Source organism: Lipophrys pholis (assembly GCF_963383615.2).
Source record: "Lipophrys pholis genome assembly, chromosome: 7".
Lineage (NCBI taxonomy): Eukaryota > Metazoa > Chordata > Actinopteri > Blenniiformes > Blenniidae > Lipophrys > Lipophrys pholis.
The window spans coordinates 21,612,597-21,627,820 of NC_137638.1; the positions used below are offsets into that span (position 1 = coordinate 21,612,597).

General features: G+C 42.7%; 1 protein-coding gene across 1 annotated transcript in view; it reads right to left on the reverse strand.

The window, feature by feature from the left end:
* adgrv1 (adhesion G protein-coupled receptor V1) overlaps nt 1–15,224 on the reverse strand; it is a gene marked incomplete at its 5' end in the record, with an annotated part of 98,720 nt that overhangs the window by 51,534 nt on the left and 31,962 nt on the right. Inside the window, 33 exons of the mRNA XM_080468020.1 lie at nt 457–596; nt 747–993; nt 1,111–1,283; nt 1,995–2,402; nt 3,132–3,374; nt 3,483–3,654; nt 3,746–3,863; nt 4,449–4,712; nt 4,827–5,389; nt 5,490–5,631; nt 5,837–6,008; nt 6,335–6,478; nt 6,590–6,869; nt 6,951–7,171; nt 7,289–7,429; nt 8,032–8,271; nt 8,371–8,590; nt 8,697–8,895; nt 9,041–9,189; nt 9,346–9,581; nt 9,687–9,872; nt 9,977–10,115; nt 10,363–10,486; nt 10,576–10,696; nt 10,819–10,983; nt 11,235–11,414; nt 11,544–11,726; nt 11,905–12,081; nt 12,280–12,482; nt 12,878–13,133; nt 13,269–13,415; nt 14,180–14,384; nt 14,523–14,745. Of these exons, the coding sequence (XP_080324146.1) occupies nt 457–596; nt 747–993; nt 1,111–1,283; nt 1,995–2,402; nt 3,132–3,374; nt 3,483–3,654; nt 3,746–3,863; nt 4,449–4,712; nt 4,827–5,389; nt 5,490–5,631; nt 5,837–6,008; nt 6,335–6,478; nt 6,590–6,869; nt 6,951–7,171; nt 7,289–7,429; nt 8,032–8,271; nt 8,371–8,590; nt 8,697–8,895; nt 9,041–9,189; nt 9,346–9,581; nt 9,687–9,872; nt 9,977–10,115; nt 10,363–10,486; nt 10,576–10,696; nt 10,819–10,983; nt 11,235–11,414; nt 11,544–11,726; nt 11,905–12,081; nt 12,280–12,482; nt 12,878–13,133; nt 13,269–13,415; nt 14,180–14,384; nt 14,523–14,745 (6,781 nt within the window). The remainder of the gene's footprint in view (nt 1–456; nt 597–746; nt 994–1,110; nt 1,284–1,994; nt 2,403–3,131; nt 3,375–3,482; nt 3,655–3,745; nt 3,864–4,448; nt 4,713–4,826; nt 5,390–5,489; nt 5,632–5,836; nt 6,009–6,334; nt 6,479–6,589; nt 6,870–6,950; nt 7,172–7,288; nt 7,430–8,031; nt 8,272–8,370; nt 8,591–8,696; nt 8,896–9,040; nt 9,190–9,345; nt 9,582–9,686; nt 9,873–9,976; nt 10,116–10,362; nt 10,487–10,575; nt 10,697–10,818; nt 10,984–11,234; nt 11,415–11,543; nt 11,727–11,904; nt 12,082–12,279; nt 12,483–12,877; nt 13,134–13,268; nt 13,416–14,179; nt 14,385–14,522; nt 14,746–15,224) is intronic.

Genomic DNA, 15,224 nt, shown 5'->3' on the forward strand with positions numbered 1-15,224 from the left:
CCCAGGAATGTCCTCAACAGACCCGATCCAAGAGGGAGGACAGTGGACAGAATGCACAGATATTGAACAGAAAGATGGCCAAACAGAGTCCTGACAGAAAGAACTTGGACTTTTGCCCTTCTGGAAGGAAAATATTGCCCCAATTAAATGGGAAAAGGACAAACCGTGATTAGCAGGGGTTGATAACTTTGGATGGTTATTAATATTTGTATAGTGTCAGAGTGAGACAATAATTCACTCAGTTGAGATGAATTAGAGTTTGTGAAGAAAAAAAAAAGGTTTTCGTATTTTCTAGACATACACAAACAATAAAAAAAAACAACTCCCATTGCTATTACTAAATTACACTGAAATAATCAACCAAAATGCAAAGCTTTTGAGAGTTATTATAAAGCTTGTGTATTTGCTGGGATTGGTTGTGCATCAGTCAGAATAAATGTGTCTGTGGTGCATTACCTTGCAGTGGTCTGGTTCCAGAGAAGGCATACAGACTGGCCCGGTTTAACCTGCTGTCCGGGGGTGTGGATACGATACACCACCTCACTGCCATCTTCAAGAGGTCGTGACCCTCTGTCCTGGAGGGTGACTGAGAATACCTTTGTACAAACAGAGACAAGAGAGGGGGATAATTTAACTGCAGTGACTAAAACATTAATGACAGCATATATCAAGTCAACACTGCCACCTGCTGTTTAAAACAAGCCTGTTGTTGTTTAATATGCTGAACTATCCTTGTACTTTCCTACCTTCCCATTGAGAGCAGTGTTTGTATCATTGCTAAGAAACCAGTGTTCAGTTTTGAACTCGGTCAGCTGAATCCTGCTGAGGTTCCTGCAGTCTGCTGTCGGGACTGCTGGTACAGCCAGCAGGGCGTCTGGGAGCTGGAAGAAGTCTGTATTACGGCCCCTGAATTTATGCCCGTTGATCTGTGTGGGGTACCACTGGAAGGCAGAGATGGTCATATAGGGACATGTCTCCAGGACGGTGCCTTTTCTGCAGAGACCACAGACCCACACAAACATGTGTGATGTAACATACATTGTAAGGTAAGGAGAAAACCTGAAAGGGCCCCAAGCTCACCCTGGAAATGAATTGGTTTCGAACACTCACATTTCACATTGGCTCTGAGTGAGGAGGGAGAATGCAAATCGCTCAGCCATCTCAGCAAGGTGACTGAGGCCTCGAGTGTCGATTCGGTTGGGATTGACCAAGGCACACAACAGGTCATAGGTCAAATTGCGGCTGCTCTCCTGCAATAGTGTTCTTTCTGCCTCCGCAAGCACCTTGATCAGGACAAACGACAGGGTAGAAAAGACTTATAAGTAGCAATGCATGGATGTACAGCTTCTGATATAGATATGACCAGTCCCTAAGCAAGATTGAATACAGTTATCTTCTTCAAGCTGCCATCTTCAAACCAAGCATCAGTCTTGTTAGTGTTCCATTGTGAGTTAACACAGCATTTTCTGCGATGTCTCCTCATCTTCTTCTCACTTGCTTGTGATAAATAAGCCTCCCTGCATCCTCTAGCAGTGCAACTCATTTCTCCTCCGTCCTCCACATGCCCTTTCATATTAAATTGCAGTGCTGTCTCGGCCTGTCTGCAGACCAAGCGAGTGCAGTATGTTTTCAGACATCAGAACAGTGTCGCAACAGCAGCACTTTTGTTGAATGACAACCAAAATATTTTACAGTGACAAACTATTTCTCAGATGTGGAGGAGTAGCACACATGAGGGGAGGTGTTCCCCTTTCGCAAAGCTGTTTGACACACAGTCAGTGAAATCACTGCACTCTAAGGATTAACCATATGCAATCTGCACCAGGTTATAGATGCCAAACCAGGCAGTATGCCTTTTATGTGACCTTTAAGAGAAAATGACTTGTGCTTTTGTCAGGAAAATTACCATTTAAATTAATACTGTTCATAAACCATTCACATTCTGTAAACTTAAAAAGACTTAAAACAAATGACAGAGTGAACAGCCGTCTTACCTTCCCCAGAGCTTCAAACACGGCGATCATCTGCTCACGTGTGAGAGGTGCAGTGACTTTATTCATCAATCCGTGCAGCACCTGGTTCATTATATTTGAGTCAAGGGGCTGTTGTAACTGATCCAGTAAGACCCACACAGCTTCACTTGCTGCATTTGACACCACAGTCACATTAGCGAGGCCAAACTGAGTGTGCACTGTAGCGCCCCCTGTGGGATTGTATAGTTCAACCTGGAAGCGCTTCGGCGTGGGAAAAGATGAGGCAAGGTCAGGGGTCAGGTAGATGTCCAGCGACGTATTACGATGCCCCATATTGAAGGTTAGTAGACCCTCCTGTTTAGGAAAGTCCATACCGGCTTTCGCAGGCCAGATTATGGAGGGACCCACCACATCTTCCCTGGGAAGCTCCTAGAGGCAATTAAAAGACATTGTTTGGGATGAAATCTCTTTGCATTGCTTAAGCAGTATGTCAGGGAGCTTCAAAAAGGTTTGAAGCCATATTTATGTATTGTGCCTTATAATACAAGGGTACAAGAATACAATTGTTTTTTGTAGCATCTGTGATCAAGCATAATGTAAGCCAAATGGAGACCAAAGCTTTTATTATGCCACAGAGCTATTGTACCACATCTGCCGTGAGAGATGAAAGCAGATGACCCAGCCATGTGTCTCTGGGAGATTTCTGATTGGTATTGAGTGCTCTGGACAGTTACTTTCATCTTGTATATCAAAAGATGTGTGTGCCTCTTCAGCCGAGTGTAGATATCTCCTAACATGATACCTCAGAGGAAAGGAGGGTGACAGTGAGATTAAAGAGGTGCTGAGAGAGGGAAACTTGAATCCCTTTGAACTCCATTAATAGAAATAAAAAAAAAATTAGGTCAAGCTGTACATATGTGGGACATAACTGTAGACAATGTGAAGACTTGATAGAACCACAGTCAACACGGGCAGCTTTACATTTAGCAAGCATTCGTTAGATTTCCCATTATAGATGCACATAATTACATGGCATTTCCAAACCAAGAATGAATGAAAAACATACTTGACATGTACAGTAACACATAGGACAGTTTTGAGTGTGAACACTAAATATGAACTGTGTTTCTTCACACACAGCCTGTGGTTGTGTCTTACCACTGTGCGATACTGTACAGACATGGATGAAGCAGTGCTGGCGCGTCTGTAAACCTGGAGACTGAGCCTGGTGGTCATCAGAGTGGCTATTGGCAGTCTGTGGCCCACAGAGAAATACACAAGGCCTTGTGGGTTGTCGCTCTCTGCCAGGGTGATGTTGGCAAAACGGGTGGTCTCATTGATGGCAGCTCCAGCACCCACCCGATAAATTTCCACAAAGAACCAGGCCTGGAACTCCGGGTCCTACAGCAAAGTAAATGAGTGATTGTTTGAATTGGTGCTCCTATAATATAGCTTCACAAAGCAAAATTCAAGGTTATAAAGGTGACAAATTGCTGTTGTCCAATCTACCTCATCATCCTGAACCTCGAGAGTGAGCGCACAAATGATCTCTCCTCTCCTGCAGATTGTTGTTCCTGATGTCTGCACAAGCTGTGTGGTTAAGCTGACTCCATTACTGATGAGACTCGGAGTTGCTTTGCTGAATGTTGCTCTCCAGAAGACCTGTACATCCTCAAAGGCTCTGAAATGATTTTATTTTTTATTTTTTAAAGCACACAAATTAATCACAAAGAGGAGCCAAATCTTTGTGGGAGTTGATTAACCTTTCTTACCTGTTCTCTTGTCTCTCGAGATAGAGCACAGTTGTCCTGTTCTCTGAATCCTCATCCAGAATTTGGCCCATCAAAGAATTAAGACTAAACCCCACAATGCCATTATGGAGGTCACTTCCTGTTCCAGACAGATAGGTATAAAAACAACAAAACAAAGATAAATAACAGATTGTTAAAGTTATATTACAATTTACTATATAGTTCTGTTGAAGTCTGTGCAATATATTGTAAAAAGAAAACACAACAACAGTTATGTAAAAAGAATCCCGTCAAATCCGCAGCAGACTGGTGAAAGAGTATTGCAAATATATTGCATTAGTGAAATAAAACTCAACACTGTTATCAATCCCTGAGATAGCAAACAAGCCCATTTAAAAAATAACCTCAGCATTTTCATTTATAGTGGGAGAGCTGCATGAGATCTGGGTGACAGTGCTCAGACTGCCACCCCCGTGACCAGGAAACAGATAAGCGGGAGAAAATAGATGGATGGATGGAGCTGCATCAGCAGTTTGGAAAGGCATTCTTCCACATGTAAGAGGTCAGAAACAACAACAACTACTTGGTCCAAAATAAAAGTGTGAGAATTTCAAAGGTGTCTAATTGACTTAACTCGCATGAATACTTGTGTTTCAAGATTGTAAGACCCTATCTAGAGTGAGATTTCAAAATGTACACAGTAAAAGGTAAACATTTATATTACCAAGAATTGTGATCTTGACAAATGCTCCAAAGCCCTGGTCTGGACTGTCTGTGATCTGCGCCCCTCCCTCTGGATCGCTGAGAAAGACGTAGAATACCTCCTGCCCCTCAGGTTCCGAGTCGTCCAGGATGAGCAGGATGAGCTCGGCCTCACTCTGACCGGCCTGTAGGAATACTGTGGTGGACTGCAAACGGAAGTCCTCTTCCTCCTTTGCAAGAGTTGCAGCAGGGTCCAGAGAGAAGGGAACAGGTGTTGTACTTCCATCTAGATGGAGCCACAAAGCAACACAAGTTAGAATTGTAAAGGTGTCACCAATTCGATGACCTCAGTCTATTGAACTCAATATAAAAAGAGACACACAACAAAGCTCACACATACCTCCATAGGCTTGCACCCGAACCCTCACGGCCCCAGCATCACCGTCAGACCTACGCACTCTCAGGACCACCCGTCTCTCCTGCTGGGTTTCTCCATCCTCTGATACTTGGATCAGCCCGGGTCCAATACTGAGCACGCCACCAGTCACGTCACTGGCAAGAATGGTAATAGTGGCCACACTGTGTGGCGTGTTGAGGCGAGGAGAGACACCTAGCCAAGTGGAGTCTGGATTAAGGACCTGAGCATCCGTGAGGTTTACATGAAAGTACTCATCAGGCTCTGAGAGGGAGTCGTCAATTATTGAAAGCTGGATTGAAGACTTAGTTTGACGAGGTGAGTCGAAGATCAAGCGTCCATCTGGCACAGCAAAAAAGTCCTCCCCTGCTGTTGCACTGCCTGCTGTTGTCCTATAAGTGAGCTGGGTGGTGTTGCTACGAGAACCGTAAAGTCTCTGAACGTAAAGTGTTATAGTCTGGATGTCCTCTGCAATCACAAGCTGGCGGGAAAGAGGGGCAAACTGGTAGACCCCCAGGGGCTCCACTTCAGCCACAATAAACCCTGATCTGTGTGGACAGAAGTGAAAGTGAGACCAAGGGAGTAATAAGAAGGCTGCATTTGAATGCACAAATCAACCACAGTTTACAAAAACTATAAAAGATCAACCTGAACTTGATAGCAGCCGGTGCAGCAGAGCTGGATGTGGCAGCGGTGAGGTGTATGGCATACACAGCTGGCTCTTCTGTATCAGCCACAGCTGTAAGAGATATGGCTTTACTCCTCTCCCCATGGGCAAGGGTCATTGAGCCTGAATGTGAAGGAAGACCACATTACCAACAGTTATAAAGGCAGCCTCCTGTTAAGTCGGTTTACTTTAAAAAGCTGAATAACTGCATTGCAAGTGTGTGGAGTACAGGCACAGTCATCAGAATGAATGTATTATATTCTAATAGGAATAAATCATGTGGCCTGTTATTGAATTGTTGTGCTCAGTCCCTCCCCGAATGTCTTACCTGTGTTTGGAGTGATAACCCCGGTTATAAAGCCAGGCACAATCTGTCCCGAAGGGTACCCAGCTTTCCACTGCACTGTGATGTCTCCAAAAAGCCCTTTTCGGGTCACCTCTGCTTCACACCTCCCTGTTTCTACATTTGAAACCAGGAGAGCCACAGAGGCAAAGCCAACCTGTACAATACCAGTCAAAAAGGAGGGTTAATTTTAGCAGTAAAGATAAATATTGTGTACCTTGCAGTTACATATCAAGACATAACCAGTAACTTACATTTCACAGCTGTGATATAGGTGCTTTATTATATTAAAGTTTTGCCAAAGAAATGTTTGTCTGAGTTAATACATTTTCTTTCTATTTGTGTGACATATTAAACTGTGACTGAATACAGACGCATTATGTACACATTTTTTTTTTACCTGTACTATTTAGTAATGGAGGTAATATGTATTTATACCATTCTTGCAAATGTGTATAAATAAAACACGCATCAACAAATCACCTCTGAACTGGCGGCTTCTTCAGGCACGGTTACCGTGGCAACACTGTCTTCCTGAAGGAGACGGGGCAGGGCACCGAGAACAGCGCTGACTAGTCTAACGTCAGTGAGCTGTGCTGTGAAGCTCGAACCTTCTGACAAATAAACCTAAATGACAAGTGGTAAGAAACAGGAAAAATTATTAAATTGATGTTGTTAAACTAAAGACTTTAAAATATTGCTGATGTGTCACTTCCAGTTAGCATTTGTTTTCCTTACCTGGTCACTGATGGGCAAAGTGATGCCACCATATTTCTGCCCCTCTCTCAAAATGATCCTTCCTTCAGCTTGTCCTCCCAGTATCTCCTGCATGTCCATCACTTCATCGATCCCTCCAATGATCCTGTAGCCGACACTTGCGTTTCCAAACAGTCCAGCAAGCCGCGTCACATTTAGATTCAGAAGTCTGGTGACCTCTGACCCCGAACCCGCCACAACTACAGACTGTTGCTCGGGGTTCAGGGAAAAGACACCGTGTGGTTCATCGTTAGAAAGCACCCTAAGTGTGAAAGAAAAAGATAATTAAATGTTTAACATTTCCACAAGATGTTTATAAAATGACTGTGAAATAAAGCCAAACCTGATATAAGTTCTGGTCAGTTTAGGGTTGGCATCAAGAGTTGCGCCACCCTCCACAGCAGTGAGCTGGACAATGTAGAGCTCCTCCAGCTCTGGCACTGTGTCAGGCATCAGGCTGACGACAATCTCTGCTTCTCTTTGTCTTTCCAAAATGATCACTGAGCCAGCCAAAGCTAGGAAGTCACCTGACACATCTGAGTCACTCTGTATCTGCCAGTGCACCTGAGATGAATACGTGGCAGTGTTCACAACAAAGAAACAAAAGGTCATTTGTAGCAACTCCCAGCACTAACATTCATATGATTAAAAAAGTCAATGACTTTTTAGATTTAATCCTACCGTGACATTTCCCATGACACCTTCTCTGCGTGTGATCAACAGGGAAATGTTGAGTGCTTCTGTAGATTCATTATAGACGTGTTCTTGTAGAGCATTCGCAGTAAACTGGACAATTCCGTTGGGGTCACCAAACTTCTCTATCTGAAAAACAAAACAAAACAATGTCACATCAGATAATGAAACCCTTGCAACATAATGGATATTCCTTCCATAAATCCACGTCCTATCCCATCTTGTATCTCCCCCTAAATCTATAGCTCTGTCTATCCTATCCTGTCCTCTCCTCTATCCCCTCACCCCAACCGGTCAGCAGAAAGCCGCCACCTCTGAGTCTGGTTTCTGCAAAGGTTTCTTCCTGTTAGAGGGAGTTTTTCCTTTCCACAGTCGCAAATAAATCTGCTTGCTTATGTGGAGTCATTGGGTTTTTCTCTTTTCTCTGTTAAAAGCACCTGGAAATATTGTATTTGGTGCTATATAAATATAGTTGAATTGAATTGAATTGAATTGTTAAAAAAGGTATCTTGAGAAAACTCATGCAGACACAAGGAGAACATGCAAACTGCAAGAAAAGGCTTCTTTACCCAGACTCAAACTGGGCACATTCTCGTTATGAGAAGAGAGCACTAACCACAAACATCACTGAAATTGACATTTCTGTAGTCAAAATATTTTTTGGGGATCAAACTGTCTTCAACTGATTTGTGATAGTTAAATATACATTTCATTACATTGCAATAAATTACCTTCAGTGTTACAGAGCCAGCCTGAGGATCAATATCCATCTCTCCAGACAAAACGCTGAGCTCTATAACAAATGCCTCCTCTACTTCCACCTCCCCGTGGGGGAGAATCTGCAGCTCTATGATGTGAACATCTTCCTCTCCATCTCTGAAGAGGAATGATCCATTCACAGGGCCCTTTATATCAGTATTTGATGGAGGAAGGACGTCTCTGCTGTTAGGCCCACGAATGACCCAAGCAACCTATTAAAAGTAAAAGAAAACACACGACTGATGCGATGCCATACAGTAAACCTGAGATCCGACAGAGAAATGCAGTGCTATAAGTTTCTTTCATCGTACCGTTCCATTGCCTACGAGACCTCCTGCTCTCCCCAAAGCCAGACTGAGCTTCAGAGTGGAGTTCGGGTTGGCCACAGTGATTTGTGACTCGTTGAGGAAACGGACCAGCCCACTTGGAGAGTCACTCTTAGCAATGGTGATCTGAGCTACATGTTGTGATCCTACAGCTGCTCCTCCTGTAGCTCCAACCAGCAAGATCTCAAAAAGTTCTTCAGGCTCACTGGAAAAATCATTATAACAGTTTCTTTAGATTTGAGATATATCAAGCCTTCACAGATAATTGTCTCAAATTCTTTGTTTCATATAGTATTGTTTTTCTCTCTCACCTGTCCGGGTCATCCAATATGGTGACATTGATGTAGCTGGTATTCTGACCATCGACAAATGTCAATGACCCATTGTTGAGAATATAGTCAAGATCAGGGGTTGCGCTCAAGCCTCTTGAAACAAACTGAACTGAGACCAGTCCATATGATCCCGCTTTCCTCACCACTGGGATCAACACAGTGCCCACATCCTCCTCAACTGAGAAACAGAAAAGTGATGATTATACAGTACATTTATGAATTAATTTTTCTAATACCGCTTTGTATTTTGTTGTAAAATATCAAAATTGGGTATTTTAGTCAAAATTCAGTCAGTTGTTTTGGCTCTTGGTTTGGACTCTTACCTGTAAACTTGAAGAAGTTCTGGCTGAATTCCAGGATTCCCTCAACGTTGTCGTTTTTTAGTATGACCACAGTCAGAGTGGAGATGTTGCCCATCCCTGGAGGCTGGTCCGGTTGAAGACCAAACTCTCCCAAAGTGTAGTCTACACCACTGTCCAGAAGAGGGAGATACAGACTAAAGAATCAATGCATACTACATACTGTACGGTAAATAAAGGCTCTGCTTAGACTTTATTGTGAAAGACACACTCCTAATTACAAACATCCCAAATTATCAATTATCTGTACTGAATCGCTCTGTCCTTACCTAACATTGACAAGCTCCACTTTAGTCATATTGAGGAAAAACATCTCAGGCCTCTCTGGTAGATTATCATCCAGGATGTGCACGGTGACTTGTTTGGAGGTTTGGCCTGGGCTAAAGAGTAAACGTCCTGATGTTGGCGCAAAATCTATTCCGCTGAGCGCGGTGTCACCCGAGGTCTCATAGGTCACCCATACACTGGCTACGCTGCCGAAAGAGCGAATAACTGTTGCATTCACCTGAGGATAAGAGAGACAATTAAGCAGTGTTTTTCAACTTCTCTATAAAGTAGCACAGCTTCAATCGTTAAGGTAAATGTATTAGTCTCATTTCCCTGATCTCACCATTCCCTCCTCCTCTGATGCCCTGATTTGGAGCTGGGCAAAAGTGAAAAGGCCATAAGGGTCGTCACTGGCAGCCATGATAATCCTGGCATGCTTTGCCATGGGACTGATTTCCAGTCCTGGGGTAGCCGAGGTCAGCGTAAGCTGGTACTCGCGCCGCTCTTCTGGGAGTTCATCATCCAGTACCTGACATCATAATAATAAATATGACAGAGTCGTGCAAAAAAACAGATTCCCAAATTATATGAAATACATTTCTGATGAACTCTGTGCTCTATCATTTACAATACCTTCAGTGGAAAGGTAGCAGCAGACTGTCCATCCCCCAGAGTCACAGTGCCAGAGATGGCCTCAAACTCAGACATCACAGCTGGAGAGATATTCCAGTCGACCTGAACCTCTCCAAACACACCGGGGCCTCGTATAAGGCTTTGGGAAAGAACACACACACGCACACACACACACACACACACACACACACACACACACACACACACACACACACACACACACACACACACACACACACACACACACACACACACACACACACACACACACACACACACACACACACACACACACACACACAGGATTTTAACAGAAGCACTGAAATGTAAAGCTGTTACTGTGTTTGTCTTCCTAAGCTTGTGAAACAGCACAATATTCATCTCACCTGACTGTGGCGGTCCCATTATAATCTCCCTGAGGTTCTCCGATGAGGATGTTTTTAGAGGACTCTGCTATTCCAACAATCCCCAGGGCAGCTTTATCCGCCCTGATGGTGATGGTGGCCATACCTGCACACATTATAGGATACATGCAGAAGATCTGTAACTAAATAGAAAAGTGATACTTTAAATCAGTTTAATTGGGTTTTTGTACGAACCATTTAAAGGGTCGATGACGGCCCCACTGTCAGCAGGAAATAACTGCACAGTGAAATGCTCATCCCCTTCCAGTACAGAGTCAGCAAGGGCTCTAATCACAAAGGACTTCATAGACTCAGTCTGTAAGGTTTGAAAATTAGAAAATATTTCATGGTAGACTTGCAACATATAATCCCAATTAAAGATTAAAAAAAAAAAAAAAAAAAACATTTCACTATCTGGTAGAACAAACTCCACTTTACCTCAGTGAAATTAAGAGTTCCTCTGACAGGTGAGAGATCATCTCCAGCATCATCTTGCAGCTGCCACGTCAGTGTCACTCCACCCTCACCTCCTGCACTACGCAGCACAGCGAATGTGGCCATGGCAGCAGGGTCGTCCTCAAACTCTGGTTCACTGACAGCAACCTTAAAGCCAGTTCAATAATGTGATTATTTCTGCCAGTTAAAACAATTGTCTAGAGCAGAACAGTTGTGGAGGCAAATGAACAAAAATATACTGTTAGTATTTCATTTAATAGAGATGCCAAATTGAATTCCATGAAACCAAAACAGGAACATCTTTTATACCCCTCCACTACATCGCTGAATATTATTCACTGTACAGTCAACGTCAATAATAACTTTGTTGGCTATGATTGTTTTTTTTTTCTTTTCACCTCCAGCTCTTGAAATCCAAATCGTCCAAGTGGAGAATCATTGGATGGAATAGTGACGGTCACAAAGATCACTTGTCCGAGTCGAGCACCACCAATCACACGCAGCAGATTCACTCTGAAGGTTTCAGCACTCTCCACAAGATCATCATCCAGGATTGTGATGGAAATCATAGCTTCTTTCTAAAAATGAGGTTTGAGTAAGCACAAGCTAAAGCCATCCTAACTTTGAGCAGTGCTTTTTAGATAGTCTCACATCGTGGCTTGTTCTGATTTTCAGAACTCTGATTGCAGGAAAACGAATCAGTTTACCTGACCATCCTGAAAGGTGACGTTTCCTGATGTGGGGCTGAAGTCATTCAGCTCAGCGGTGACTGGCTCAGCCTCCCAGTAGACGACCAGCCTTCCAGTTGTGCCTGCGAGTCGCACCACTGACAGATGGAGGATGTTGTCTGGTGACGGTAACTCAAAGGCCATCACACCTCCAGGGACATCCTAACACAAGACATTCAGAAGAAATGTATAACTTAGATCAAGAATTTAACCGTATATATCACCACTCGTTTATTCGTAGAATTTTTTATTTCAATCTAATGAGAAAATGGGCTTCAACATTTCTCTCGGTACCAGACTTTTTCCACACAGCTTTATTAATTCAATGTGCTGATCTCACCTCAGAAACATTGAGCTGCAGGATCCCCCGGGGGTCGTCGTTCTCCTGGATGGTGATCTCTACTACTTCCATTGCAGACCTCTTCACAGTGGGCTGCCCGGCTCCAACTGACCCTCCGACTAGCTCCACTCCGGTGATATTCACCAAAAAGCTTTCTGCCAACTCTGGGATATCATCCTTAAGGAGGGACAAAAATCATGTGTGGGTGCACTAAAACAACATTCAAATGTGCTATTCATTGTGCAACTAAATAATTTTCAGGTTTATGTGACAAATTTTATCGAGTACAAAGGAATTTAAACTAATACAACAAAAAAAATTCTTAAATCAGTGAGAGTTGATAATTGGCCTTAATATCCAACAGTCCCTCCTTACCGGTAGGATTGTGACGGTGACAAGAGCCACAGTTGCACCATTTATCATGATGATGGTATCGTCTTTCTCAGTGTAGTCCTTTCCCGGGGTGGCTTGGTTGGATGAGGGCTGATACAGGGCTGGCCTGGTCTGGTAATGGATGGCCACCTCACCTGAGGAGCCCTGCTCTCTCACTATGGAGAGAGTCACATTGACTGGACTCCCTGCAAGTTTGGAAATACGGGATTCCATGATTTAAAGTTGAAACAATGCAGACAAAATAAAAGACGTGTCATTAAAGGATTTACCATTGTTAGGGAATATTTGCAAGACAATTTGTGTGGATTATTTTTTTTATCATATTTGGACTTTCCACAAATGGCTGGATTTCAACATAACTATTAGAACAAATGCTGTATTGCTTCACATCCTGAGAATCAGAGCAAATCTGCCTTACAGTAAATGTCACAATGCGATTACTGTAAAGTCCTTTTTTCCCCCCCCAACATTGGTATTCACTAACCAAGAATGTGTTTAAATAGGTGAAAAATAATATAAAAACCCCACATTTATGGACTAAGGACCAGTTATTTTCATGTCTTTCCATAGAAGCTCTTACTCTGTGGTTCCTCTGTCAGTGTGAACTGGGAGTCCAGATGCCATCCAATCACCCCATAGGGAGAACCATTTGGTAAAATGGTGAGCAGAGCATGTGCCCATTGCTTGTCGATAACTGCAGCCTGTCGAAGGTCTTGAAGCCCCACTGTGGTGACATCCATGAGGGTAATTGTGACACTCTCTCTCAGCTCTGGGACACCATCTGCTATTACAGCCAATGAGATGATGGCCAGAGTTTGGCCTTCGGAAAACGTTACCTGTGACATGAAATAACAATTGAAAATTACATCTTACATAATAATTCTGTCTATTTTATTTTGCTGTGCATTTTGTTGTCAAATTCGACATTTGGTGAGACGTGTAAGTATGATGGGAAGGCATGGAATACCCACCACTCCTGAAGTGGGGTAAATGTCTGCCAAACTGCCACTGGCAGCCCAGTGAACAGTCAGTCTGCCAAAACTCCCTCGTCTCCGCTCCACACTGAGAGAAATCTGATTATTTTGCTCCAACTCCTCTACCTCCATAGACAGAGAATTCTACAGAGAGGAAACAAGCAGTATTGTGATTCAAATGCTACAGTAAAGCATTACTATTATACCATCTTGTCTATCCAGTAACAGGTAAGAAATTGACTACTATTATAAAATTACTAATGCAGTTAAAATCAGTGAAGTTTTAGGAGTATTAGTTTAGTTGTATTAAATCTATAAATGTGACTAACAGGAACCTGTTACCACAATACCTGTGATTTATCACAAACCTCAAACTAATTTCAGGTCACCATTCTGCTGCGATGTAGATGTTTGTTATTTATTTGATCTATTCCTGTGTTTTTTTCCTCATTGATATTATTCAATAAATATGTCTTACAAAATTTAGTTGATGGAGCATCTTCCTCTGACTAAATGATGTAATTGATGTATTGAATGAAACAGATATCAGGCTGGTGAGCAAAGTGCCGACAGCACAGCTAATGTGTCACATCAGCAACTCAAACATTCATTTGAATATTATTAATTGGACAGGCCCATTTTACAAAGTCCAATTAAAGTCACACATGAAGTTACATTACCAAATATCATAATTTTTTTTTTCTTCACTACTTTCTAAAGTCTTGAATATCAATTCCGATCAAATAACTAACTTGCACGAACGTCTACGTTGGTGAAGACAAATATTTATAGATCAGTCTCGCTGGTGTTTGTCAAAAATGTGTATTTATCATAATTTCATACATAGATAACTTCTTGTTTAACACAATGGCTTTAACAAAAGGTGCAAAAGGTGTTTAACTGTTTACCTGAGCGAAGCCAATGACTCCATGGGCATCGTCATTAGTCGGGACAGTTATTGTTACCCGACCGCCAAATCCAATCTCAGCTCCACCCTTTGGGTTCTTCAGTCCGACCTGGAAATACTCCTCCACCTCCGGGATGTCATCATCTAAGATGTTCACCACTATCTCCAGCTCGCTGTCACCTGGTGCAAAGTATAACTCCCCAAAACTGATGGTCACAAAGTAGAGAAAACAGAGCATTCATTATCTAACATGCTTTGTGCCGTCTTTATGTTGAGAAGAAACAAACTATGATATTTATATACAGTACATGTCTGTCCTTTGCCTAAAGACACAATCTATGTACCTTGGAATGAAATCCGACTGATTGGAGACCGACGTCAGTTCATAAACGGTGGAGCTATTCTCCTCCGCGGATACCAAGAGGATCTTTGTGACGTTGAGGGACGGGACCATGAGAGACAGGAAGCTAATAGCTGGAGGGGCTCTAAAGATCATGGTGAACAGGTTGACGTCAGACCTCCAGGAGTAGAGTGATGAATTATTCCGCCCCGCCAACAGGACATATGCTGTGAAAAGGTGACGAATTCAAACACAATAGATCACTTTTAATTAACCAATTAATTAATTACTGAAATAATCATTTGTCGCCCGATCGACCAAACTGAATGTTTATAAACTTTCTGCAAATCTTCAGGAGACCTTCTTCCCGTGAGGCAACAGTTCCAGACACTGTTTCAATGGGCCACCTTTAGTCTGTGTTTCACAAAGTGAAATGCATAATCACTTGTGGAGTCCCTGGCATTTTGGCTTTTATATTCCATCTGACAGGCTGTGCAGCTGTAGTCCAGTTGAGTAATAACATTTTGATGCCTTTCACTGAGTCCAAACACAGACAATCTGTAAAGTGCTGCATTTATCTTGTTTCCTCTGTTCTCAGTGAAAGTATTATTGTTTTGCCATCCATCGTGTTTGTATTCTTAGCCCTTCATTACACAGTAAAATAGCCTTGTGTTGTATCATGTGTTTCTGTCACGGGGTACATCCT